At 43.2% G+C, this 27,868-nt stretch overlaps 1 protein-coding gene across 6 annotated transcripts in view; it reads left to right on the forward strand.

Annotated features, from left to right (window-relative positions):
- The window catches only part of SEC24D (SEC24 homolog D, COPII component), a 171,391-nt gene that overhangs the window by 12,280 nt on the left and 131,243 nt on the right, over window positions 1-27,868 (forward strand). For 3 of the 6 annotated variants that reach the window (XM_077278553.1, XM_077278562.1, XM_077278572.1), the window contains exons 2-5: window positions 13,146-13,330; window positions 18,466-18,577; window positions 18,652-18,794; window positions 27,511-27,756. In XM_077278553.1, coding sequence (XP_077134668.1) covers window positions 13,180-13,330; window positions 18,466-18,577; window positions 18,652-18,794; window positions 27,511-27,756 — 652 coding nt within the window. In that variant the 5' untranslated portion in view covers window positions 13,146-13,179. The remainder of the gene's footprint in view (window positions 1-13,145; window positions 13,331-18,465; window positions 18,578-18,651; window positions 18,795-27,510; window positions 27,757-27,868) is intronic. The other 3 variants (XM_077278579.1, XM_077278586.1, XM_077278596.1) reach the window with 1 other exon arrangement.

Here is a 27,868-nt window from a genome sequence, read left to right on the forward strand (position 1 = left end):
CTGCGGAAAATTCCATCCTGATTCGCAGCATTTTATTTTCCGCAGCATGTCAATACTTTTTGCGGATCTGCAGCGTTTCTGCACCCATTGATTTACATTGAGTCAGTGTAAAAAGGTTTGCGGGTTTGCTGCCATGAATGTTGCAGAAAGGAAATGACTTCAAAAGGAGGAAGAGTGTGTGGGCGGAGAAATATCTGCGTGTCTGTCTACCGGTGTGTGTGTGTGTGTGTGTGTGTGTGTGTATACACAGGGGTCGTCTGATGGGACTACTGCTCCCATCCAGCTATGTCTGCTGTCACATATAACAGTGACAGCATGAGCCAATGATGGGAGAGTAGTCCCATCATCCGGTGCCTGTGTTCAATTGTAAAAAAATAAAATAAAAACATTTACATAATTACATACAATATACATACTCGCCAAATACCTAATCCTCGATGCCCGTGTCTCCTGCAAGCAATCAAAAATAATAAACAAACATATACTTACCTTTCTGCCGTAGTCCATTTAATAACGCGTGTCCCACAACAATCTCACATGTAGACCAGTCACGTAGGGAGATGTGACCGCTCTACCCGGCCTCTGGCGATACAATGACATGAGGTAATCACTCCCGGAGTGTATCACTGAGTCACAGCGAAAGTTCACTGGAGTTCATCAGCTGATCAGCTCCTGTGCTCTCACTTGTGGCACCGCTGCGTGAGAAAAATCTCACACCGCGGTCCCATAAGTGAGAGCACCAGAGCTGATGAACTCCGGTGAACTCTCAGTGATACACTGTGGGAGTGATTACGTCCTGTCAGTGTATCGCCGGAGGCTGGGTAGAGCGGTCACATCTCCCGATTTGACTGTTCTACACGTGAGATTATCGTGGGACACTCGGTAATGGACTACGTCAGACAGGGAGTATTATGTTGCTTTATTATTTTATTTTTGTTGCAGGGGACAAGGGCGTCCGGGATTAGGCGTTCCGTAAGTATGGTAAATTAAGATTCAATAAAGGGGTCTGTGTTATTATTTCAAATAAAGGACTTTATTCTGGTTGTGTCTTTATTTACCATGTAACTATGGGGTTAATAATGGAGAGGTGTCTTATAGACACCTCTCCATTACTATCTGTGGGCTTGATGTCACCTGACAATACAAAGGCGACATCAACCCCACAAATATGAACCCCACTTGCCACTGCTACAGGGCAAGTGGGAAGAGCGAGGCTAAGTGCCAGAATTGGGTCATCTATAAGATGCGCCATTCCTGGGACAGCTGAGAGCTGATGTTTTTAGCCTGAGGTGCCAATATCCATGACCCCTTCCCAGGCTATTAATATAAGCCCGCAGCTGTCTGCCTAGCTTTTGCTGGTTCAATTTTATAGGGGGACCCCATGTCAATTTTTTATCTGGAGTTCCCCTGTATACTAGTCAGTAAAGGCTAAGCAAACATCTGTGAGTTAATATTAATAGTCTAGGAACCTTTATGGCTTTTGGCTCATTCCCAGAATATTAACATCTGACCTCAGCTGTCTGCTTTTCCTCTGCTGGTTATTAAAATGATGCCGGAGCCCACGCAATTTTCTTTAAAAAAATATTTAAAAAATAAACATATTGCATTTCACGCAAATTTCTGAAAGTTGCTTTTTTGTTACAGCACATGTAGGTTAATTATGTTAATGTTCCTACAAAGGCTAGTGTGTCTGTGGGTGTCTTTATTTAATATTAATGAGGGTATCTGGCTGAAGATGTTGAACAAGGAAATTACATCACAATTTTTTTTTTTTTATAATCTATCTTCATTTAGCTCTATGGATTTACAAAAAAGAATGAAAATCCGCATCAAAAATGCATCAAATCCACATAAAAATCGTTCGGATTTTCAACTGCGTTTTCTGCCAAGAGAGGAAGAAACCGTGCAGAATTTTACACAAGCAAATCCGCAACATGCGCACATAGCCATACTCTCATTATTGCGGTTTAAACATTTAAATGCTGCTGTCAATCACTTTTTCAGATCATTCACTCATTCATCATTGGACCCCCAGAGGATCCTGTGCAAGAGCATTATATAGGCCCTTTGCAGTCCAAGAGCTCTTAAAAATGCAAAATTGCACCTGCTTTGGCGGTAGAAATGGGCCCCCTTGCCCCTGGGACCCCTGTGCGGCTGTACAGGTTGCACCAATGATCTGACCGCTTCTGGATTTATGGCAATTCTGTGCCTCATCTGGCAAATGGTTGTGGCTCCATGGAAAAAGGTGTCTCCTAATAGTCAACATTGTGTGCTGAAAAATGCTACTTTCTAGTACAAAGTAAGCCCCACTAATACGCTCCGTAAACTTACACTAGACAGTCTAAAGATGCATCGGATTTATCATCCAGCATGAGCCACTGTGATAAATGTGGAGCATTTTAATACTGTACACTATAAATTCACAGGAAAAAAATGTTTCATGGGGATTTCTGAAGTCAGTTTATCTTGTTGCATTGCCTTTATTTTCTCCAAAAGTATTGCTTGATTGATACATTTGGCGCATGTTTGTACGTTCAACAGAAGTGCTAAAAATAATTCCTATTTTGCGAGCGCAAAGCTTCTTTTTTTTTTGTTGAACATTAGGTACGTGCCTCAGCAGTAAGCGCATTTATTGGCAGCTGCATACCAATACATTCTTTTACTAGGTAAAGTACCAGTGATACCTGTTGGTATTTTATTGCAGCTTTACATATAACCCTTCTGCCTTAATCTGTTTATTCAGTTTTAGTCTATGTGCACACGTTCAGGAATTTTTGTGTTTTTTTTCGTTATAAAAACGCAAAAAAACTAATACATTAAGCTATTATTAGAATGCAATCCGCGTTTTTCGTGCACATCATTCCGGAAAAAAAAGCAGCATGTTCATTCTTTGTGTGGAATCGCAGGGATTCCGCATACATAGGAATGCATTGATCCGCTCACTTTCCGCATGGGGCTATGCCCACCATGCGGGAAGTAAGCTGATCATGTGCGGTTGGTACCCAGGGTGGAGGAGAGGAGACTCTCCTCCAGGCCCTGGGAACCATATAATTGTTCAAAATATACCATATAATTGTTCAAAATATATTCTGATATTCCCAATAATGCATTGTGAGAATGACCTGTGATGATGTAGCGGTCTCGCGAGACCGCTACGTCATCTGGGGTCATTGCCACAAAGCATTACTGGGACCGGAGCATCGCGAGGAGCGGGAAAGGCTGCCGGGGATGCCGGAAGGTGAGAATATCACGATTTATTATTTTTTTTATTTTTAACATTAGATCTTTTTACTATTGATGCTGCATAGGCAGACAGTATAACTTATATGGTGTAAATGGTGGTCTCCTATGGGCTTCACAGAAGAACCAAGATGGCAGCCCTGGGGGCCTTCAGTAGGCCTCCAGATTTCATCTGTACCCCACTATGATATTGCAATGGGGTGGGGGTAGCGAAGAGTGCCAGTACATACAGTTGTGGCCAAAAGTATTGACACCCCTGCAATTCTGTCAGATAATACTCAGTTTCTTCCTGAAAATGATTGCAAACACAAATTCTTTGGTATTATTATCTTCATTTAATTTTTCTTAAATGAAAAAACACAAAAGAGAATGAAGCAAAAAGCAAAACATTGATCATTTCACACAAAACTCCAAAAATGGGCCAGACAAAAGTATTGGCACCCTCAGCCTAATACTTGGTTGCACAACTTTTAGCCAAAATAACTGCGACCAACCGCTACCGGTAACCATCAATGAGTTCTTTACAATGCTCTGTTGGAATTTTAGACCATTCTTCTTTGGCAAACTGCTCCAGGTCCCTGAAATTCGAAGAGTGCCTTCTCCAAACTGCCATTTTTAGATCTCTCCACAGGTGTTCTATGGGATTCAGGTCTTAGGGTATGTTTCCACGTTCAGGAAACGCTGTGTTTTTCCGCAGCGTCAAAAACGCAGCATCCAGATGTTACAGCATAGTGGAGGGGATTTCATGAAATCCAGACTCCACTATGCGTTAAAAAACGCATGCGTTTTTGCCGCGAAAACGCACGCGTGGTGCGTTTTTTCAAAACGCAGCATGTTGCTACTATGAGCAAAACACGCAGGTACACCGCAGGTGACCTGCCAGTGACCTCAGGTGCAGTTTTGGTCAGGATTTTACCTGCATAAAATCCTGACTGACCAAAGCCTGATGCAATCCTGAACGTGGAAACATACCCTTAGAAGTCTCCAGTGCTTTCTCTCAAACCATTTTCTAGTGCTTTTTGAAGTGTGTTTTGGGTCATTGTCCTGCTGGAAGACCCATGACCTCTGAGGGAGACCCAGCTTTCTCACACTGGGCCCTACATTATGCTGCAAAATTTGTTGGTAGTCTTCAGATTTCATAATGCCATGCACACGGTCAAGCAGTCCAGTGCCAGAGGCAGCAAAGCAACCCCAAAACATCAGGGAACCTCCGCCATGTTTGACTGTAGGGACCGTGTTCTTTTCTTTGAATGCCTCTTTTTTTCTCCTGTAAACTCTATGTTGATGCCTTTGCCCAAAAAGCTCTACTTTTGTCTCATCTGACCAGAGAATATTCTTCCAAAATGTTTTAGGCTTTTTCAGGTAAGTTTTGGCAAGCTCCAGCCTGGCTTTTTTATGTCTCGGGGTAAGAAGTGGGGTCTTCCTGGGTCTCCTACCATACAATCCCTTTTCAGTCAGATGCTGACGGATAGTACGGGTTGACACTGTTGTACTCTCGGACTGCAGGGCAGCTTGAACTTGTTTGGATGTTAGTCGAGGTTCTTTATCCAACATCCGCACAATCTTGCGTTGAAATCTCTTGTCAATTTTTCTTTTCCGTCCACATCTAGGGAGGTTAGCCACAGTGCCATGGGCTTTAAACTTCTTGATGACACTGCGCACGGTAGACACAGGAACATTCAGGTCTTTGGAGATGGACTTGTAGCCTTGAGATTGCTCATGCTTCCTCACAATTTGGTTTCTCAAGTCCTCAGACAGTTCTTTGGTCTTCTTTCTTTTCTCCATGTTCAATGTGGTACACACAAGGACACAGGACAGAGGTTGAGTCAACTTTAATCCATGTCAACTGGCTGCAAGTGTGATTTAGTTATTGCCAACACCTGTTAGGTGCCACAGGTAAGTTGCTGTTAATTACACAAATTAGTGAAGCATCACATGATTTTTCGAACAGTGCCAATACTTTTGTCCACCCCCTTTTTTATGTTTGGTGTGGAATTACATCCAATTTGGCTTTAGGACAATTCTGTTTGTGTTTTTTCATTTAAGACAAATTAAATGAAGATAATAATACCAAAGAATTTGTGTTTGCAATCATTTTCAGGAAGAAACTGAGTATTATCTGACAGAATTGCAGGGGTGTCAATACTTTTGACCACAACTGTACGTGCATCGGTGAGCGCTTAATTTAAAGAGGTTGTACTGTCCTAATCGATAAGTCTGCAGTCGCTCTGTGTGACCACAATCCTATGAATCCGCCTAGTACATGCACTGTGCGCTGCGGGGATTTGCCGGTTTCTGACCGGGTTGGAAACCGGCGAATCCTTGCAGAGCACAGTGCACGTGCTGGGGGGATTCATAAGGCACAGAGTCACATAGAGCGACTTCAGACATCAATTTAGCCCGGAGAACCCCTTTAAGTGCCTCTGTGGGATAATGACAGCAGTATCTGTTTGGTTAACAGCATTTTTTGGAGCTTAACTTTGTCCACGGGTCTGGAGTTCCCTCCACAACTGCGGACCATAGTTCAGACCTATTTCTGTCTTTTTTTCTCGGAGCGGTTAAGAACCATTTTCACTCACACTGTTGCTGCTGCGCACAGTATGCAGCGGTGCACCATCTAAAGGATGTTAGTGTGCACTGTGTACTTTTCTCTAGTACTTGTGCACAATAACAGCAGGACAATGAGTGAATATGTCAGCGGCTCAGAGGACGTCACTCCCATCTAGGTCGACCTAAACAAGTCTAAGGCTGGTTTCACATTTGCATTCGGCTGAGCTGCATACTTCCTCGTTAAGCTCCACCTACTTCCTCACTTCTATTTAGCTCCGCCTACTTCTGCTTGCGTCCTGCGTACCTATAATGGGTGCGCAGGCCATTCGGATATATGCGGATGCGTTTTGACGCACCCACTGACCGCACGGGAACACAAGATGTTGCATTTCTGTGCATTCGGTGGGCACATCAAAAGAACACATCCTCATACATCTGCATGTCCTGTGTACCCAATGTTAAAGATAGGTATGCAGGATGCATGCAGAAGTAGGTGGAGCTAAACGTAGGGATTGAGGAAGTAGGTGGAGCTTAACGAGGAAGTACGCAGCCCTCCACAGCTCAGCCGAACACAAATGGTTACATTAGACTACGTTTGACCAAACATTTGATCGTCTGTTGATCTATTGTAGTCTCTAGGGGGCAGATGTAGGGGGAATTAATTGGGAGATTAATTAAAAGTGAAGCACACTTTTTTGTTCAGCTCTGCTCTCAATTAATGTGTCAAAGTTTGAGAAAAAATGAAGGATGGACTTTGAAAAAAGAAAAGCCGTATAGGCATGTTCAGAGGTCAATACTGTCATTGCCTTTGTTGTAAGGATTATGGTGGCCACAGGCTGAGATTTTACTTTCTTCATTACATTGACATCTGAAATTTAATGGGAAGTGAAAGCAGAAAGCTTGCCTCCCTCTGGGAGTGGGAAGCATTTCCAGGTATTTCCGTATTCCTATACAATTCATGTGGTCCCTGCCTGTGAACACTTTCTCATACCTTGAATGGTGTTCTTTGCAGGGAATTTGTCAATAAGAACAATCTGCCCAAATTGCACTTGTGTATGCAGTAGTGATGAACGAACGTGCTTGGATAAGGTATTATCTGAGCATGCTCGTGTCCTAACCGAGTGACTTTGGCATGCTCAAATAATATGTTTGAGTCCCCGCACATGCATGGCTTGCTGCCGTTCGACAGCCGCAACACATGGAGGGATTACCTAACAAACAAGCAATTCCTGCATGTGTTGCAGCTGTCAAACAGCCACGAGAAATGCAGCCACGGGGACTCGAGCATATTATTTGAGCATGCAGCGTCACTCGGTTAGGACCCAAGCATGCTCAGATAACACCTTATCCAAGCACGTTCGTTCATCACTAGTATGCAGATCTTTGAAATGTAAATCCTATCCACATCTTTACATCTTCTATGTTGCTGCATTCATATAGAGATGAGGTGTTAAGTGCTCTGGGCGTGACAGGACACTTTATTAGCTCCTGCCCTCTGATTGTTCTCGCCCTGCACCAGCCTCTTTAGCCTGACTGATAGCGCACTGTCTGTGTGACGTCAGGGACAAGGCACGGAAATCAGACAGCTATCAGCCAAGCTAAGGAGGTTGCTGCTTGTCATAAAAACTGTCAAAGACATCCCTAAGTGTCCCATGAGCAATGTGGTGGATGGAGTTAGCTTCACAAAGGTTTATGGCCTTTATTATCCTCCCACGCTACTATTTTCAATGTTAGTGACTTGAGAGCTAAAATCTCACTCTACCGGGCAGCTAATGTGTTAAGAGTTTAGTCACACATTGTGGTTTTGTCACTTTTTTATTGAAACCGGTACAAAACAATGTGACTAAAGTATGTGATGTAAGGCCCCTTTCACACATCCGGTTTTTGCTGTCAGGCACAATCCGGCGAGTTTTGACTTGTATTAGCGCCGGATGGCCTCACGTTTCATCTGTTTTTTTGCCAGATCCGTCCAAAATTAGTTTTCTGGCGGCCGGAGAAAACGTACAGAGAAACGTTTTTTTTTGTCCAGCGAAAAACCGCACAGCAACGGATCCAGCGAAAAACATATGAAACGTGAGGTGAAATGATGGAATCCGGCCACTGATTCCATTTTTTTAAAGAAATCATGCATTTTACATTCTGGAAAATCTCTCCTCCCACCCCCCCTCCCCTCCCTGGAACAGAAAGTACAAACTCTATCCCCAGGTTAAAAAAAAAACAAAACAAAAAAAACGGATCCGACGTAAAAAACGGATCCGTTGCATCATTTTTTCACAATTTGCAACGGATCAGTTTTTTTTCAAAATTAGCCGAATTGTGCCTGACGGCTAAAAACTGATGTATGAAACAGGCCTAAGGCTACTTTCACACATCAGGTTTTCAGTGTCAGGCTAAATCCGGCGAATGTTGGAAAAACTGGATCCGGCGCAGATTTTTAAAAACTGATGCGACGGATCCGTTTTTTTGACGGATGCGGCTAGCCTATCTAGATTATTGAATAAAAAAAAAAAATTTGGAGCATGCTCAGTTTAAAAAAACGGATCAGGCCGCCGGATCCGCCTTTTTCCGGATCCGGCACCTTCCGGCTCCCATAGGCTTTCATTGTAGCAAACAGCCGGAAGCTTCATGCTTTTTCGCCGGAGACAAAAAACGTTGCAGTAGACGTTTTTTCCAGACGCCGGAATCGGAATTTTAGCTGGATCCGGAAAAAAACGGAAGGAACCCTGGGCCATGCGGCGCGATCCGGCGCTAATACAAGTCAATGGGGGAAAAACTGGTTCCAGTTTTTATTTTTTCCGGTTTTTCTCTAAAGAGACGGATTTAGCCTGAAACAAAAAGACGGATGTGTGAAAGTAGCCTTAGTAAGTCCTTTGGCATGTGCCTGACAACAGGTTGTTGATTTCCAATAACATCCAGATGAATACATACTGCACCTAAGGATAAGGAGGGCAAGGTTACAGGAAACCTGTCAGCTTCCTGATGTCCCCCAAACCATCCCACTATACAGGTCCTTCTCAAAAAATTAGCATATAGTGTTAAATTTCATTATTTACCATAATGTAATGATTACAATTAAACTTTCATATACTATAGATTCATTATCCACCAACTGAAATTTGTCAGGTCTTTTATTGTTTTAATACTGATGATTTTGGCATACAACTCCTGATAACCCAAAAAACCTGTCTCAATAAATTAGCATATCAAGAAAAGGTTCTCTAAATGACCTATTACCCTAATCTTCTGAATCAACTAATTAACTCTAAACACATGCAAAAGATACCTGAGGCTTTTAAAAACTCCCTGCCTGGTTCATTACTCAAAACCCCCATCATGGGTAAGACTAGCGACCTGACAGATGTCAAGAAGGCCATCATTGACACCCTCAAGCAAGAGGGTAAGACCCAGAAAGAAATTTCTCAACAAATAGGCTGTTCCCAGAGTGCTGTATCAAGGCACCTCAATGGTAAGTCTGTTGGAAGGAAAAAATGTGGCAGAAAACGCTGTACAACGAGAAGAGGTGACCGGAACCTGAGGAAGCAGTGGACTGAGTCTGGTGTGGAAACATCCAGAGCCACCGTGCACAGGCGTGTGCAGGAAATGGGCTACAGGTGCCGCATTCCCCAGGTAAAGCCACTTTTGAACCATAAACAGCGGCAGAAGCGCCTGACCTGGGCTACAGAGAAGCAGCACTGGACTGTTGCTAAGTGGTCCCAAGTACTTTTTTCTGATGCAAGCAAATTTTGCATGTCATTCGGAAATCAAGGTGCCAGAGTCAGGAGGAAGACTGGGGAGAAGGAAATGCCAAAATGCCTGAAGTCCAGTGTCAAGTACCCACAGTCAGTGATGGTGTGGGGTGCCATGTCAGCTGCTGGTGTTGGTCCACTGTGTTTCATCAAGGGCAGGGTCAATGCAGCTAGCTATCAGGAGATTTTGGAGCACTTCATGCTTCCCTCGACTGAAATGCTTTATGGAGATGAAGATTTCATTTTTCAGCACGACCTGGCACCTGCTCACAGTGCCAAAACCACTGGTAAATGGTTTACTGACCATGGTATTACTGTGCTCAATTGGCCTGCCAACTCTCCTGACCTGAACCCCATAGAGAATCTGTGGGATATTGTGAAGAGAAAGTTGAGAGACGCAAGACCCAACACTCTGGATGAGCTTAAGGCCGCTATTGAAGCATCCTGGGCCTGCATAACATCTCAGCAGTGTCACAGGCTGATTGCCTCCATGCCACGCCGCATTGAAGCAGTCATTTCTGCCAAAGGATTCCCGACCAAGTATTGAGTGCATAACTGAACATTATTATTTGATGTTTTTTTTGTTTGGTATTAAAAAACACTTTTATTTGATTGGTCGGGTGAAATATGCTAATTTATTGAGACAGGTTTTTTGGGTTATCAGGAGTTGTATGCCAAAATCATCAGTATTAAAACAATAAAAGACCTGACAAATTTCAGTTGGTGGATAATGAATCTATAGTATATGAAAGTTTAATTGTAATCATTACATTATGGTAAATAATGAAATTTAACACTATATGCTAATTTTTTGAGAAGGACCTGTATAGTTTCAAACAAGCCCCTTATAGTGTTACCACTGTCTCTGCAAATCTCACGGCTGGCTACATCTTCTGTCAGGGAGGCAAAGATTGGCAATGAGGCTTCAGTAGGCAACAAGCCACCAAAAGAGGCCCCCGGCTTCCCTGCGTAACCGGACATGCGGCGCGTCTTTCTAGACTGCAGCATGTCTATTTATCTTGCGGAGACGCTCAGTCCGATGTATAGGATGCGGTGATTCCGCATGGTTCTGTGAACATATGCGGAATCACCGCACGTACAAAAGCCGGCAGTGCTTTGGACGGAGCTGCGTCCAAAGCGCTGCCAATCTGGACCGTGGAAACATACCCCTTAGGCTACTTTCACACTAGCGTTAACTGCAATACGTCGCAATGCGCCGTTTTGCCGAAAAAACTCATCCTGCAAAAGTGCTTGCAGGATGCGTTTTTTCTGCATTGACTAACATTAGTGACGCATTGCCTCACATTGCAACCGTCGTGCGACGGTTGCGCCGTGTTGTGGCGGACCGTCGGCTGAAAAAAACGTTACATGTTACGTTTTTTGCTCCCGACGGTCTGCTTTTTCCGACCACGCATGCGTGGCTTGAACTCCGCCCCCACCTCCCCGCACTTCCCCGCACCTCACAATGGGGCAGCGGATGCGCTGGAAAAATGCATCCGCTGCCCCCGTTGTGCGGCGGAGACAACGCTAGCGTCGGTGACCTCGGCCCGACGCTAGTGTGAAAGTAGCCTTAGGGTATGTTGACACTGCGTTTATTTCCCAGTGTACAAAAAGGTCCATTTTTCAAACAGATGAGGCTTCAGGCATCGCTGTTTTTTTTTTCTAGAGTTTTGTTAACCTAATGCATCTTTTATTTTAGTGATCTGTAGTTGTTCTCTGAGCCCGTTTTCAACTTTTATTTTCTTGCTGGTGGTTTTTTTTCTTCTTTTTTTCAATGTTTTTTTAGGCTTCTTTTTACTGTCATTTTCCAGACTTTTTTTTTCAAACATATTCTTTTAAAATCCATTGAATAATAAAGAAAACACCAAAGGTTTAGGAAGCAGTTTTTCTGAGTTTTTCAAGGGTTTTTTTTTTAGTTTTTTCCTGAAGGTTTTTTTTTTTTAAAAGCAGCATTTTGATTTGATAATGTCTAGTTTTGAGCATTTTCCATTAAGAAATGCTTTTAAAAAAGTGGAGCTTTCTTTTCTTCCAGCAGGTGTTTTTTTGTGGAGCAGAAGTAAAATCTTCTAAAGACTGAACATTTGAACAGTAAGGTGGTTTTGCAGTAGAAATGATAAGGAAGAGTTTTCAAGCAGTTTGGAAGTGACTTTGCTGGTGTCTTTTAGAGCGGACCCACATATATCCTGTTAGATGGTTGTTTTTTAAACTTATAGCTACACCAAAAATTCTATACAGTAAACTTTTCACTTCTCTGTTTAAAAAAGGAGAACTCCAGCATAGAAATGCTAAACCTTAAAAAAAAAAAAAAAAAAAAAAAAAAAAAACTACAATTGTTATACAGTGGCATATACTTTAGATAGTTGTTTTTGTTAGTTTATTTTCCGGTCTTAAAAAAAAAAATAAAAAAAAATTCACACACTTATAAATGGATATTGTAAAAAAAATTTTTTTATCTGGTAGTCATGTCTATGGGGATGTCTTGATTGTCTTCTAACCACGGAAGTCATTGGAACGAAGGGTGCTGGATTTCAACATGTGACCTTTTCTTCTTATGGGAGATAAGCCCACCATTATGGTGGATAAGAGGGGAATATGTCGATGATAGAGGTACCTAGTACCAACTATTTGCCTTCTTGGCCAACTACGATCTAAGGTGTGGGGGGACTTTTAGTGGAATATGGAACTCTCTTTATACCAAATACTTATTTTCCATAGAATCTGTGTTTGTTTCTCTATAATGCATCCGGACCAAAAAATAAAATATAGCAACTTTACAAATGTTCTTGATTGAGAATCTTACTGCATTGTGTCTCCTGCCGCCATGTGTCTCTGAGACTATTTTAAATACCGTAGTTGTTTTATGTACTTTAGATGAAAAGTAATTGTAGAAATGTCATGGTTTTATAGCACATTGTCTCGTCATCTGATCTTTTGTGCTGTTCTGCTGCACTGACTTGAGCCATTCCTGCTGCTATGCCTCCTTCTCCTTCTGTGTTATATTCTGTCTCATCCTCTGATAACATTACCTGTGAGCTTGTTGACTAAAGGATTAGAAATGAAAACAAGCAAAACTATTCCAGTGCTGGAATGTCCAAAGCTCATACTTCTGCCACGTCTACCTCCGAGCACACACTGCCCTCCCCTTTCATCATGTAGAGACAAAACCTCTGCCTTGCTTCCTGCGTACCAGAACGGTGATCCTTTTTGGATTTAGAGGGGGGATTTCTCTGTACATAGCTGGTATAAAGCATGATACATTGACAGCTGTCACCATTTTCCACTGCTAGTTTAGGGAGTCATTACACTTGATTCGTGTTAAGATGATAGACCCTAATCAGTGGTTGTGGTAGCAATGTACCATATCGTCAATATATTTCTGTTGCATGTAGAGCTGAGACTGTGTTACACTGTATTTCTGCTTCTTATCTTTACTGCTATCAGTGAATAGTTAAGGGAGCAAACAACCAGATAAGGGCAGAAATATTCCTCCACCTACTTCATGCAGTCAGTACATATGGTATACATTCAGTAATTATGTTTCGGGTGCCACTTGTTTGCTTGCAGACTTTCTTTGTTTTACAGAATACTGTGTTACTTTCTTTGTTATAGAGAACAGAAGAATATTTCAGCTGCTAATGAAATAATGAGCCAGCAAGGGTATGTGACCTCTCCTCCGTACTCTCAACCTCAGCCTGGATTGGGAGGTTTTCAACCAGGTTATGGAACACCTGTGATGTCACCGATATATGGCCATTCTGGGGCTACAAACATGGTGTCTCCTCCACCACAACCAGGTGAGAATTCATGTGGAACCATGAGATCTTCTAAAACAGCACTGGGTTAGGGCTAGTTTGTGTAAGACTGTAGTACCATACACATGAATTGTGTTTTACAAAGTGTCATGTACATGCCACAACAAAAATGCAAAGTCAGAACTGCTTATATCGTAAGAGGAAATTTTCAAGATCTTTATACCACTTTTTTTGCTGTTTAATAAAAAAAAAAAAAAGAACTCCCAAATTTTTTCACCTATCATTTTGTGTAAAAATTTACCACTTTTTACCCTTTCCCCATTTTTCAAAAGTGAGAAGAAAAGGGGCATGGTTTAGCAGTAGAGAAGGTGGCTCACTGCTTTCTGGCTGCTTTATGCCCTTCAAAGATTTTGAGATCTTACGCGCAGACTGTTATTGATGTAGCACACCAAATTTAATAAAGGGACTCTGTCACCTCATTTGACCCACAAAAACTATTAATATAGGCATACAGGTTATAGAATGCTGAAAATAGTCCTACCTGTATGTCTCATACCAGATGTCTTGATGAGAAATTATCTTTTATCACTATGTAAATTTCTTCTTCCAGGCTATGGGGAGGATGTTGCCTGAAAGATAACTGCCTCCAAAACTTATTTTACATGAAGGGGGAGTTACCAGTGTGATGTATAATGGCCGCTCTCCTGATCTCTCTCCAGAGCTGTGTGTGATTATAACTGACACATCTGCAGGTTCCTCTCAGCTTCAACTTCCAGCTCACAGGCTGACAGGGTTGTAATATTGTTGCAATACAGCACAACTGAGAGAGAAGCAAAAAAAAAAAATGTGTTTTCAATAATCCAAGTTTAATTTCTCCTGTACTGTGTTAGTTACTTGTCTCACACTGGTAACTCTCCTTCATGTAAAACAAGCGCTGGAGGCCGAGTTATCTTCCAGGCAGCGTCCTCTCCAAAACCTAGAGAAGCTCACTTACATTAAGTGATAAAAGATGATTTATCAGCAACAAGGCATCCGATATGAAGCATACAGATATGATTCTCCTTAGCAGTCTATAACCTGTATTCCCATATTAATAGTTTAGATAGGTGAAATGTGGTGACAGATTCCCTTTAAGGAGTGTGCGCTTCTTAAAATAACTTGGTACATCTCACCCCTCCTATTGGTTTTAGACTGTAGTGTAAAACACGGGTCTAAGTAAAATACCTCCAAATAGTTTTGCAAATAGTCTTGATTTAAAATTCTCTTCAGGTATGTGCAAACGATCTGGAAGTGGCAGTGCATTTTCGCTGCGTCCAAAGCGCTGCCGTCTATTAAGTGCAGGTGAATCCGCATGTGATCACTCAACCATGTGGATTCACCGCATTCAATACATTCTAGTGGCGAAACTTCGTTTGCGGAAGCTAGTGTTTCCGCAAGAAAAATTGACATGCTGTGGTCTGGAAAGACGCGCCGCATGTCCATCTCCACAGGTGAGCCGCTAGAGTCTGTGAACGCATAGTGGGCATGGTATTTATTCGGACTCCCATGACAGCACTACGAGAGAGGGGATCCGCCTTTAAGGAACAGGAAACCTACAGATACAAAAGGGCGGCACCTCTCCCATGCATCAGTTGGTTTCCTGTTCCTGAAGGGACTGGATTCCTACAGAAGTTTTTCTACGGTTTTCCAGGCCGGCCGGACCGAATCTGGTAGCGAGGGGGTCTCCTACCTCGGCCGGTGCGAGTACCTGATGTGGTCACGGTGGCCCTGGCAGGGCGGCACGGCAGTGACCAAAACAGCAAGGAGCGGTCGCCAGGGGCCAGCGTGTGGTGAGTATAGGTCCCCTCGTGTGCTGTGGGTCTCCCTGCGCGTGGGGGGCGGTGGCAGTGTCCTGGAGGCGCCGACCGGAGTTCAGGTGGCCGGCCTCGGCGTCCCACGATGGCTGCAGCACTGACAGGATCAAATGTCCTTATAATCCCCTACTTAGACGATTTCCTTATTGTCGGGAACTCAGTAGATCACTGTCTGTCACAATGGGACATTACTAAAGCTAAACTAGAACATCTGGGTTGGATCATAAACTTCGAAAAATCTAAGTTACAGCCTCTAAATATGCAAAAATTCCTTGGGTTAATATTGAATTCAGTAACACAGCAGTGCCTTCTCCCTATAGAGAAAATAGAGTTAATTCAAAGTTATGTGCTAAAAGCAATTAAAACACCCTCCATGACACTTAGGCAAGCAATGTCCCTACTAGGGTCACTCACATCTTGCATCCCAGCTGTTAAGTGGGCTCAGTTCCACACCAGATCCCTGCAAAAAGAAGTTTTATTCCATGACAGAGCCTTAAATGGCGTGTTAAATGGGAAATTAACGTTGGGACCAATAACACTGAATTCCCTTAGGTGGTGGTTAGACAAACAAAACTTATCAGCAGGGGTACCCTGGATAGTGAATGTCACCCAGGTGATAACCACAGATGCCAGCTCTTCGGGGTGGGGAGCCTATATGAGGGACATGGTGGTCCAGGGACAATGGGAACCCTTCACAACATTCTCATCCAATCAAAGGGAGTTGTTGGCAATTGAATTGGCTGTTAAAAAATTCCTCATATATCTGCAGGGCCAGCACGTCAGAATTCTGTCGGACAACAGAGTGGCAGTCGCCTACATAAACCGGCAAGGGGGAACACGTTCCGAGACTTTAATGCAGATCACGGATCGCTTGTTCCAGGTGGCAGAGCTCAATTTTCAATCTTTGACAGCTCTCCACATCAAAGGAAAGGAAAATATAACAGCAGATTTCCTAAGTCGAAACACGTTAAAACAAGGAGAGTGGTCTCTCAACGAAGACATTTTCAACCATATCATCCAGAGATGGGGTCAACCAGTGGTGGATCTGTTCGCCACCAGAGGCAACAGAAAAGTAAAACTTTTTTGCTCTCTGAATCCCAGAGAGAATCCCCTGGCGGTGGACGCATTTCTAATAAAATGGGATTTTCCCCTGGCTTATGCCTTTCCACCACTGAATCTGATACCTCTAGTGGTGAGAAAAATCAGGGAAGATCGAACAAAAGTCATCCTTATTGCCCCCTTTTGGCCCAGAAGAACCTGGTTTGCCTGGCTCAGGACAATGTCTGTAGCAGATCCCTGGGTACTGCCGGAGATCCCGAACTTACTTTCTCAGGGACCAATCTCCCATCCACAAGTGGCAGCGCTCCATTTAACGGCGTGGAGTTTGAACGGTCACTGTTAGTAGATAGAGGCTTCTCTCCGAACTTGGTAGAAACGCTCCTAAAGAGTAGGAAACAAATAACTACAAAAATCTACTCTAGAACCTGGTGGAAGTTCTTGACCGTTTCAAAGTTTAACATCCAAGAAGGGGTGCCGATACAAATCTTAGAGTTTCTGCAGAAGGGGTTTGAGCTAAAACTCTCTACTAGTACCCTTAGAGTACAGGTCTCAGCTCTGGGTGCCCTGTTTTCCTGTAATATAGCTAACAACTATTGGATAGCGAGGTTTATGAAGGCAGTCTGTAGAACTAGACCAGTGTATAAAGATAGATCGGTTCCATGGGATTTAAATTTAGTTCTATCCTCACTAACAAAACCCCCCTTTGAACCTCTACACGAGGCCTCGATTAAAATGTTGACACTTAAAACAGCCTTCCTGATTGCCATAACCTCAGCTCGCAGGGTAGGGGATATCCAGGCACTTTCCAGGCTTCCCCCATATACAGAGTTCCTGTCTGACAGAGTAGTCCTTAGACCAGACCCAGCATATCTGCCGAAGGTAGCAACACGGTTTCATAGGTCGCAGGAAATAGTTTTACCATCTTTTGTTCCTAATCCATCTAATCCTAAAGAGCAGGAGCTTCATACGCTAGACGTTAGGAGATCTCTCCTACAGTATATTTCAGTCACCGATAGTTGGAAGAAGGATGAGGCACTGCTTCTTTCCTTCCAAGGTCCAAACAAAGGATGTAGTGTGTCAAAATATTTACTGGCTAGATGGATTAGGGAAACTATTTCTATGGCTTATACAGCGGGTGGGGGGCCAGCTCCGCAGAATCTAAAGGCACAGTCCACCCGGGCCATGGCGTCATCCTGGGCAGAAAGATCTGGAGTGTCGGTGGAACAAATATGTAAGGCGGCCACTTGGTCATCCCCTTCCACGTTCTTTAAGCACTATCGGTTGGATTTAGGGTCCTCCTCTGATCTCACCTTCGGGTTAAGGGTGCTGCAGACTATGGTCCCTCCCTAAGGTAGCTTACATCTCTGTAAATCTCTCGTAGTGCTGTCATGGGAGTCCGAATAAAGCATTAAGCTACTTACGGGTAGCGGCATTTTTCGGAGGCCCATGACAGCACCCTTAGTTCCCGCCCTATTCACTTGGGGGTTGCACTTCCTGATATGTATATAGTGTGATATGTAGATCTCACGTATGGTGTCTAGTTATAAGTTAATAAAATATTTTTGTTTTCAAAATGTATATAATGTATATTTGTATGCCACTAACCGCGGTAGTCCTCTCAAGGCTCTGAAATACAACTGATGCATGGGAGAGGTGCCGCCCTTTTGTATCTGTAGGTTTCCTGTTCCTTAAGGGCGGATCCCCTCTCTCGTAGTGCTGTCATGGGCCTCCGAAAAATGCCGCTACCCGTAAGTAGCTTAATGCTTTCTTGAAATCCCTTCCACTATGCTGTAACATCTGGACGCTGCACAAGTATGCAGCGTCCAACCCGCAGCGTTTACTGATCGTCTGCACATACCCTTACTATTTTATATACACAGTTCATTGGGCAGACCTAAATATCTCCATGGTAACACAATAAAGTTATTATTTTTTTTTTTTTGCAATCCCTCTTCTGTCTTCCAGTTTTTAGCTAGTATAAGGTATAAATAAATTAGTAGTAAGAAGTAAGAGGCAGAAGGGGAGTGAAGGCACAAAAGTCTGTATAGAAGATGAGGTCCATTTTATTTCATACTACTTAAATATTTTAGGTGCTTTGGATTAAATGTGATAAGTCTTTGAAGTATAGGCTTCAAAAACTGTATACAGTACTCTAAATAATTTGCTAAATAGTTAACCTACAATGGCAAAAAGTTGAAACAAGATTCACTTCTATCTGCTGGTCCTTACTGGTTTGTAAAACACATCTTGTGTATGTTTCTGTAGCTGGTCTGAAGCCTGGTGCACAACTTGCATCTCCAGTTTCTTTGAACTCCCCATCTCCTACTCAGAATAACTATTATAATGGACAGAATACACCTGGAAACCTTGTTCAAAGGTAATGTGGACATTGATTAAATACAGTCTTATATGGAGTCTGCAATTCTGTGTATTCATTTAAATTTTTTTCAGGCATCCAGGTCCTCCAGCCACCAGTAATGCATCTCATTCCTACCCTTCGTTTGGTCAGTCTTCAACACCTTTTAACAATGCTCCTCCAGCACCAGTCCAGCAGATGACCAACCAATTAAACAGTATGCAACTTGGAGGATATGGTAATTGTTATGTTTAGTAATATTACATTTTTATTATCAATGCTCTGTCTTCCTTTAGGCTGCATGCCATTTCATGACTGAGGTATATTGGCATATACTGGGTGTGACGATACAGCATTCTATCTAAATTAACCAGGTGTCTATTTTCAGTAAGCCAGGAGGAATAAACTGTTATCTATATGTTGACTTTTGAATTTGTGTTTCTATCACGACTCTGTTGTCGGGTGTCAGCAGGACCAGAGGCTCTTTCCCTGTCCCTAACGCTAGGGGCGCTCTAGCTCGCCCTGTTCCCCGGATTACTTCTGATGGTGAAGACGCCGGGGCCACGTGCCTTGCCTTAGCTCCTGAATCCACATCCAGTCTGTACCTTTCCCCCCCCCCCCAGAGAAGAGGAGAGTAGTAGTGAACTGTAATACACCAACCAGACTAACATTGTGATATGAACAGGGATACCAATCATACAAATATACACATAAACAATAGAGGTAAACTTCAGGAAATGGAGGATGGGGTTAAACCAAAGTACGAGAAGAAAGGGAATTATCTCACACTCAAAACCTAGCAATAATCCCAGATAAATCCACCAAATGCCTTCTCCAATAACAACCACCAACAACCTCCAGCCATGCAGCATAAGCTTTCTCTGACAATGAATGTTAGCCAGGACCCAGTTTATATAGGAGATGCAAGTAACTAACAATGCATAGCTGAGAGCCTTAACTCAGGAAAGCTTCAGGAGCTCTCAACTGGGCAGATTGACCCCTGCACTGTTAAAAGAAATTTACACCATTTAATATGAAAGTGAAGTGCTTGTAATCAGTGCAGGAGTAGGAGAAATCAGACGCTGCGGTCTTCTGGCTCCTCTCTGTCGCGGTAAACCGGTGACAGTTTCTTTCTGTTGGTCAAGAAAACACAGACTTCTTGTTCGTATAAGCCTGTAATATTGACTTGTAAGCTGACTTTTTTGTAGCATATTGTGCTGGTATCCTAGATAGCAGACACAGGTTAATTGAACAGTGATGTTTGCTGATATGTTGATTCCACATTGTCCAGGACAGCCAGTTTATTGACTTGCAAACAGTGAAGGATAAACTATAAATAATCAAACAATGCAAGTTAACATCATCACATCTTTCTCTTGACCTCTGGATGCTGGCATAAAGGACAGGTGTTAACTATAAAAAGATGATATATGCCTCTGTAAGATATAATTAGACAGATTCAGCCAAGACATCCAGATATCCAAACATTCAAAAGAACCAGAGACTCTTTACAAGACAGCAGCCAAGACATCATGGCTCCATCACGAGGGACACAGATTTGACATTCTACAGGATGCCATCTTAGGGGACTACAGCCCCAGCTGAAAGACTACAGATCTGCTCCATTGACCATCACTGAACCATGGATACATTTGGGGTAGTCAGGATTTGGACCCACTGGTCACCTGGCTCCATGGAGATGTTCGGAGAATTCAGGTTGTGACCCTCCGATCAACTGGCCTTGTACCTCAATGGACTTTCCTCCTACTATGCTTGTCGTTACCTCCTCTCCGTGTGTGCCACAGGTAGGGTAGTCGGCACTGGAAGCTCTGAGGTCACAGCTGCTTTTATTCGGGCGAGACAGCGGAATGGTGAGACTCAGTGCAAAATTACAATCATAGATATTTTCCTGATACTGTCCTATTTGTGATTTGCCAGTTTTGTTGTTCAATAAGGTATTGCCACACTGTTTCACGTTCACCCTGTGTTGTCTGAGTAGCATTATGCCCACAGGGATAGGAGAGCGGACGCTCGGTGGGATGATCCCTAGTCCTTGTGGTTTCGGCTAGAGGACTAGGGCACCTGCTCACCCCCGTGTCCCCACACTGGGCAATATGTGTCATGTCAGATCTGTGACTCTGCAGCTCTGCCTTCTGTTGTAGTAAAAATGCAACTGGGAATCTACCGATATGGTAGATAGGCTGGCAAAACAACTGCAGAACTGCTTACATCTCACTTTTTAAAAGTCGTTCTTGTACCCTGCCACTCCATTCATTCTTAGTAGGCCCCCAGAGATAGCCAAGAGCTGTACTTGGCTGGTTTTTGGCACTCCCGTTAAAATGAATTGAGTGTCTCTGCGCATGATCAACTACCACTCCATCCACACCTGAAGGGATTCAGTTATGTTGTCAGGCAATATGCAAATCCCTTCACCTTCTTCTTCAGTCCCTATATCACAGTAGAGTCTTCCTGCCTGATATAGACCACTAGACCTCTTTATCATAGCTTGGGGCTACTCATCAGTTCTTTTGTTCTTCGGGCTTTATCTCTTTTAAGGTTCTAAGAAATACTGGATGGCTTTTTCTGAACATTACAGATAACTTGTTAGCCAGTGCTTTATGTGAAAGTATCTGTCCAGTCTCAACCCTTTAGGTACATCCACATTATTTGTAAGTGATCTCTTCACTCCAGAGACTTAATATTCCTTGTTAACCCCTTCACCCCCAAGGGTGGTTTGCACGTTATGGACCGGGCCAATTTTTACAATTCTGACCACTGTCCCTTTATGAGGTTATAACTCTGGAACGCTTCAACGGATCCTGGTGATTCTGACATTGTTTTCTCGTGACATATTGTACTTCATGATAGTGGTAAAATTTCTTTGATATTACCTGCGTTTATTTGTGAAAAAAATGGAAATTTGGCGAAAATTTTGAAAATTTCGCAATTTTCCAAATTTGAATTTTTATGCAATTAAATCACAGTGATATGTCACACAAAATACTTAATAAGTAACATTTCCCACATGTCTACTTTACATCAGCACCATTTTGGAACCAAAATTTTTTTTTGTTAGGGAGTTATAAGGGTTAAAAGTTGACCAGCAATTTCTCATTTTTACAACACCATTTTTTTTTAGGGACCACATCTCATTTGAAGTCATTTTGAGGGGTCTATATGATAGAAAATACCCAAGTGTGACACCATTCTAAAAACTGCACCCCTCAAGGTGCTCAAAACCACATTCAAAAAGTTTATTAACCCTTCAGGTGTTTCACAGGAATTTTTGGAATGTTTAAATAAAAATGAACATTTAACTTTTTTTCACACAAAATTTACTTCAGCTCCAATTTGTTTTATTTTACCAAGGGTAACAGGAAAAAATGGACCCCAAAAGATGTTATACAATTTGTCCTGAGTACGCCGATACTCCATATGTAGGGGTAAACCACTGTTTGGGCGCATGACAGAGCTCGGAAGCGAAGGAGCGCCATTTGACTTTTCAATGCAAAATTGACTGGAATTGAGATGGGACGCCATGTTGCGTTTGGAGAGCCACTGATGTGCCTAAACATTGAAACCCCCCACAAGTGACATCATTTTGGAAAGTAGACCCCCTAAGGAACTTATCTAGATGTGTGGTGAGCACTTTGACCCACCAAGTGCTTCACAGAAGTTTATAATGCAGAACCGTAAAAATAAAAAATCATATTTTTTCACAAAAATGATCTTTTCGCCCCCAATTTTTTATTTTCCCAAGGGTAAGAGAAGAAATTGGACCCCAAAAGTTGTTGTACAATTTGTCCTGAGTACGCTGATACCCCATATGTGGGGGTAAACCACTGTTTGGGCGCATGGGAGAGCTCGGAAGGGAAGGAGCGCCGTTTGACTTTTCACTGCAAAATTGACAGGAATTGAGATGGGACGCCATGTTGCGTTTGGAGAGCCACTGATGTGCCTAAACATTGAAACCCCCCACAAGTGACATCATTTTGGAAAGTAGACCCCCTAAGGAACTTATCTAGATGTGTGGTGAGCACTTTGACCCACCAAGTGCTTCACAGAAGTTTATAATGCAGAACCGTAAAAATAAAAAATCATATTTTTTCACAAAAATGATCTTTTCGCCCCCAATTTTTTATTTTCCCAAGGGTAAGAGAAGAAATTGGACCCCAAAAGTTGTTGTACAATTTGTCCTGAGTACGCTGATACCTCATATGTGGGGTTAAACCACTGTTTGGGCGCATGGGAGAGCTCGGAAGGGAAGGAGCGCCGTTTGACTTTTCAATGCAAAATTGACTGGAATTGAGATGGGACGCCATGTTGCGTTTGGAGAGCCACTGATGTGCCTAAACATTGAAGCCCCCCCACAAGTGACACCATTTTGGAAAGTAGACCCCCTAAGGAACTTATCTAGAGCTGTGGTGAGCACTTTGACCCACCAAGTGCTTCACAGAAGTTTATAATGCAGAGCCGTAAAAATAAAACAAAATTTTTTTCCCACAAAAATTATTTTTTAGCCCCCAGTTTTGTATTTTCCCAAGGGTAACAGGAGAAATTGGACCCCAATAGTTGTTGTCCAATTTGTCCTGAGTACGCTGATACCCCATATGTGGGGGGAAACCACCGTTTGGGCGCACGGGAGGGCTCGGAAGGGATGGAGCGCCATTTGGAATGCAGACTTAGATGGAATGGTCTGCAGGCATCACATTGCATTTGCAGAGCCCCTAATGTACCTAAACAGTAAAACCCCCCCACAAGTGACACCATTTTGGAAAGTAGACCCCCTAAGGAACTCATCTAGATGTGTTGTGAGAGCTTTGAACCCCCAAGTGTTTCACTACAGTTTATAACGCAGAGCCGTGCAAATAAAAAATATTTTTTTTCCACAAAAATTATTTTTTAGCCCCTAGTTTTGTATTTTCCCAAGGGTAACAGGAGAAATTGGACCCCAAAAGTTGTTCTCCAATGTGTTCCGAGTACGCTGATACCCCATATGTTGGGGTAAACCCCTGTTTGGGCGCACGGGAGAGCTTGGAAGGGAAGGAACACTGTTTTACTTTTTCAACGCAGAATTGGCTGGAATTGAAATCGGACGCCATGTCACATTTGGAGAGCCCCTGATGTGCCTAAACAGTGGAAACCCCCCAATTATAACTGAAACCCTAATCCAAACACACCCCTAACCCTAATCCCAACGGTAACCCTAACCACACCTCTAACCCAGACACACCCCTAACCCTAATCCCAACCCTAATCCCAACCGTAAATGTAATCCAAACCCTAACTTTAGCCCCAACTCTAGCCCTAACCCTAACCCTAGCCCTAACCCTAATGGGAAAATGGAAATAAATACATTTTTTACATTTTTTTAATTTTTCCCTAACTAAGCGGGTGATGAAGGGGGGTTTGATTTACTTTTATAGCGGGTTATTTAGCGGATTTTTATGATTGGCAGCCATCACACATGAAAGACGCTTTTTATTGCAAAAAATATTTTTTGCGTTACCACATTTTGAGAGCTATAATTTTTCCATATTTGAGACCACAGAGTCATGTGAGGTCTTGTTTTTTGTGGGACGAGTTGACGTTTTTATTGGTAACATGTTCGGGCACGGGATATTTTTTTGATCGCTTTTTATTCCGATTTTTGTGAGGCAGAATGACCAAAAACCAGCTATTCATGAATTTCTTTTGGGGGAGGCGTTTATACCGTTCCGCGTTTGGTAAAATTGATAAAGCAGTTTTATTCTTCGGGTCAGTACGATTACAGCGATACCTCATTTATATAATTTTTTTTTGTTTTGGCGCTTTTATACGATAAAAGCTATTTTATAGAAAAAATAATTATTTTGGCATCGCTTTATTCTGAGGACTATAACTTTTTTATTTTTTCGCACATGATGGTGTATGGCGGCTCGTTTTTTGCGGGACAAGATGACGTTTTCAGCGGTACCATGGTTATTTCTGTCCGTCTTTTTGATCGCGTGTTATTCCACTTTTTGTTCGGCAGTATGATAATAAAGCGTTGTTTTTTGCCTCGTTTTTTTTTTTTTTTTTTTTTTTTTACGGTGTTCACTGAAGGGGTTAACTAGTGATAAAGTTTTATAGGTGGGGTCGTTACGGACGTGGCGATACTAAATATGTGTACTTTTATTGTTTGATTTTTTTTTTATTTAGATAAAGAAATGTATTTATGGGAATAATATTTTTTTTTAATTTATTTATTTAGGAATTTTTTTTTTATTTTTTTTTTTTACACATGTGGACATTTTTTTTTTAACTTTTTTACTTTGTCCCAGGGGGGGACATTACAGATCATTGATCTGGCAGTGTGCACAGCACTCTGTCAGATCGACGATCTGCTGTGCAGGGCTGCAGGCTTACCAAGTGTCTGCTCTGAGCAGACACTCGGTAAGCCACCTCCCTCCCTGCAGGACCCGGATGCCGCGGCCATCTTGGATCCGGGACCTGCGGCGAGGAGGGAGGTAGGAGACCCTCAGAGCAACGCGATTACATCGCGTTGCTCCGGGGGTCTCAGGGAAGCCCGCAGGGAGCCCCCTCCCTGCGCGATGCTTCCCTATACCGCCGGCACACCGCGATCAGGTTTGATCGCGGTGTGCCGGGGGTTAATGGGGCGGTCCGTGACCGCTCCTGGCACATAGTGCCGGATGTCAGCTGCGATAGTCAGCTGACACCCGGCCGCGATCGGCCGCGCTCCCCCCGTGAGCGCGGCCGATCGCGTATGACGTACTATTCCGTCCTTGGGAAGTAGTGCCCACCCCACATGGACGGAATAGTACGTCTAATGACAGAAAGGGGTTAAACAGCATTCCTCACCACACGGTACATAACTATGTTATTAAGTGGATGGCAGACTTGGTGGGCACATGCAATATAGCTTCCTGGAATAATGCATGGAATGTGATTTCTTCCTGTCCTATAAATGCTAATTAGATGGAGTCTGCTTACAAAGTCCTGGTACATGGTCCCTACAAGTATAGGACACATAGTCCCTGGATATCCCACTAATCTCGTGTATATAAATTGGCTTGAACCATTTTTTGTTCCTCACAATAAGAGATCTCTTAAGAAGCTCTGTTCCACCACAGATCATCCAGTCACCCACCCTGAGTACAAACCTTCTTCGCAGCAAAATGGACAATAGCTTATGTTTCAAAATAAAGTACCATCACCAAACATCTCTATCCCAAATAGATAATTTGATGTCCAATCAACAACTCACTAGTGTCTTAAAGTGAACCTGTCACCAGGTTTGGCCGATTAGAGATACAGCCACCCCCTTTCAGTGCTTATATACAGCATTCTATAATACTGTATATCTACCCCCAACCCGACCTGTAAGAGAAGAAAAATAACTTATTGTACTCACCTGGGGCGGTCCGGTCTGATGGGCGTCACTGGTCTTGGTCCGGTGCCTCCCATCTTCTTACGATCCCTGTCCTCCTGCTTGCTTTGTGTGGATGACACGTCCCTTCGTCATCCACACAGTCTCTTCGGCACAGCGCTCCTGCGCAGGCGTACTTGTCTGTCCTGTCGAGGGCAGAGCAAAGTACTGCAGTGCACATGCGCCGAGCCTCTCTGACCTTTCCCAACACCTGCGCACTGCAGTACTTTGCTCTGCCCTAGGTACCAATAAAAGTAAAATTAATTGAGATATCAGTAGGTTAAGTGTTTTTGAATATCCATATTGAATCAGGAGCCCCATAAGATGCTCCATACAGTTCATAATGGGCCCCATAAGATGCTCCATAAAGACATTTGCCCCATATAGTGCTGCACAAACGTTGATTATGGCCCCATAAGATGCCCCATAGAGATATTTGCCCCATATGCTGTTGCTGCGATAAAAAAAAAAATAAAAAATCACATACTCCCCTCTCGTCGCTCAGGCCCCCGGCACTTGAAATATTCACCTCTGCACTAACGTTCAGGCAGAGGGAGCGGACTAACCACGTCAATGCGCCCTCTGACCTGAGCGTCACTGCAGAGGATGCGGAAGACGGAGCTGCGCCCGGAACGTGGGATAGGTGAATATCGCACAGTGCTCCCTCTCCCCATTATACTCACCTGCTCCTGGCGCGGTCGCTGCACGTCCCTGGTTCTCCGGTCGCTGACAGCTTCTTCCAGCTTTGAGCGGTCACAGTTACCTCTGATTACAGTAATGAATATGCGGCTCCACCCCTATGGGAGTGGAGTCTGGTCCATATTCATTACTGTAATGAGCGGTACCATGTGACCGCTCAACGCTGGAAGAAGCTGTCAGTGCCCGGAGACCATCGGAGATGCAGGGACCTCACCAGGAGCAGGTTAGTATGTCACAGCCGCCGCTCCCACTCCCCCGCCGACCCCCCCCTCCTGGGACCGTGACTCGAGTATAAGCTGAAAGGGGCACTTTCAGCCTAAAAAAAATGGGCTGAAAATCTCGGCTTATACTCGAGTATATGCGGTAAATATATTTAAAAGAAAAACTAGAGCAAGCAGCCTAGTAAGGTACACATCACTGGAATTAGAGTTTCTGTCCCTACATTATGATGCTTACAGATTAGGTAACAAAAACCTGGTGACAGATTCCCTATTTTTTTTCCCTAACATTTTTAATAGTGGTGGTATTTCCTAATAACCTAATAAAATAGCTTAAAAATGTCTTTGACATTGACATACAACATCTGTATAAAACTTGTGTAATTCACAGTAACACTCCGGGACACCATACTGACTGGGGGCTAGCACTGGGGTCCTGGCTTGGAATGCAGCCAAACATTTACATGGAGTTCATATGTTTTCACAGTGTGAAAAATCCTTTGGGTGCAGCTCCAAGGATATATTAGGGGTTTATGCTTACCACTGTGTATGTGTGTCTGATAAGGGATTTGTTAATTTGTAGGGTGTCGTTTACTCTTTTACATCTACTGCTTTCACCATAAACACAGGTCCTCCTGGATCCAGTAGCCCTCATGTGCCTCCTACCCCAAATATGCTTGGCAGTTTTCTGCCTCAGACAAGTCACATGCCTCCTGGCCTCCATTCACCTCCAGTGACAGCCAACAGTTTTAATGGCTTTAGCTCTGAGCCTCTCTTACCTCATCCCAATATGCAAGATGGAATAAATGCACATCCTTCATTTCCGCCACAGATGCCAGGTCAGCCCCCACAATTTGGATATCCTCCACAGAACCGTAAGTAACTTCATATCTTAGGTTTAAATGGAATTAATGCAATTTTGTCTAAACATGCAGGATTATTAAGTAAGCAGCGCTGGGTTCCTGGGTTCAAATCCCACCAAAGACA

This window comes from Ranitomeya variabilis, chromosome 1, assembly GCF_051348905.1.
Source record: "Ranitomeya variabilis isolate aRanVar5 chromosome 1, aRanVar5.hap1, whole genome shotgun sequence".
Taxonomy (NCBI): Eukaryota; Metazoa; Chordata; class Amphibia; order Anura; family Dendrobatidae; genus Ranitomeya; species Ranitomeya variabilis.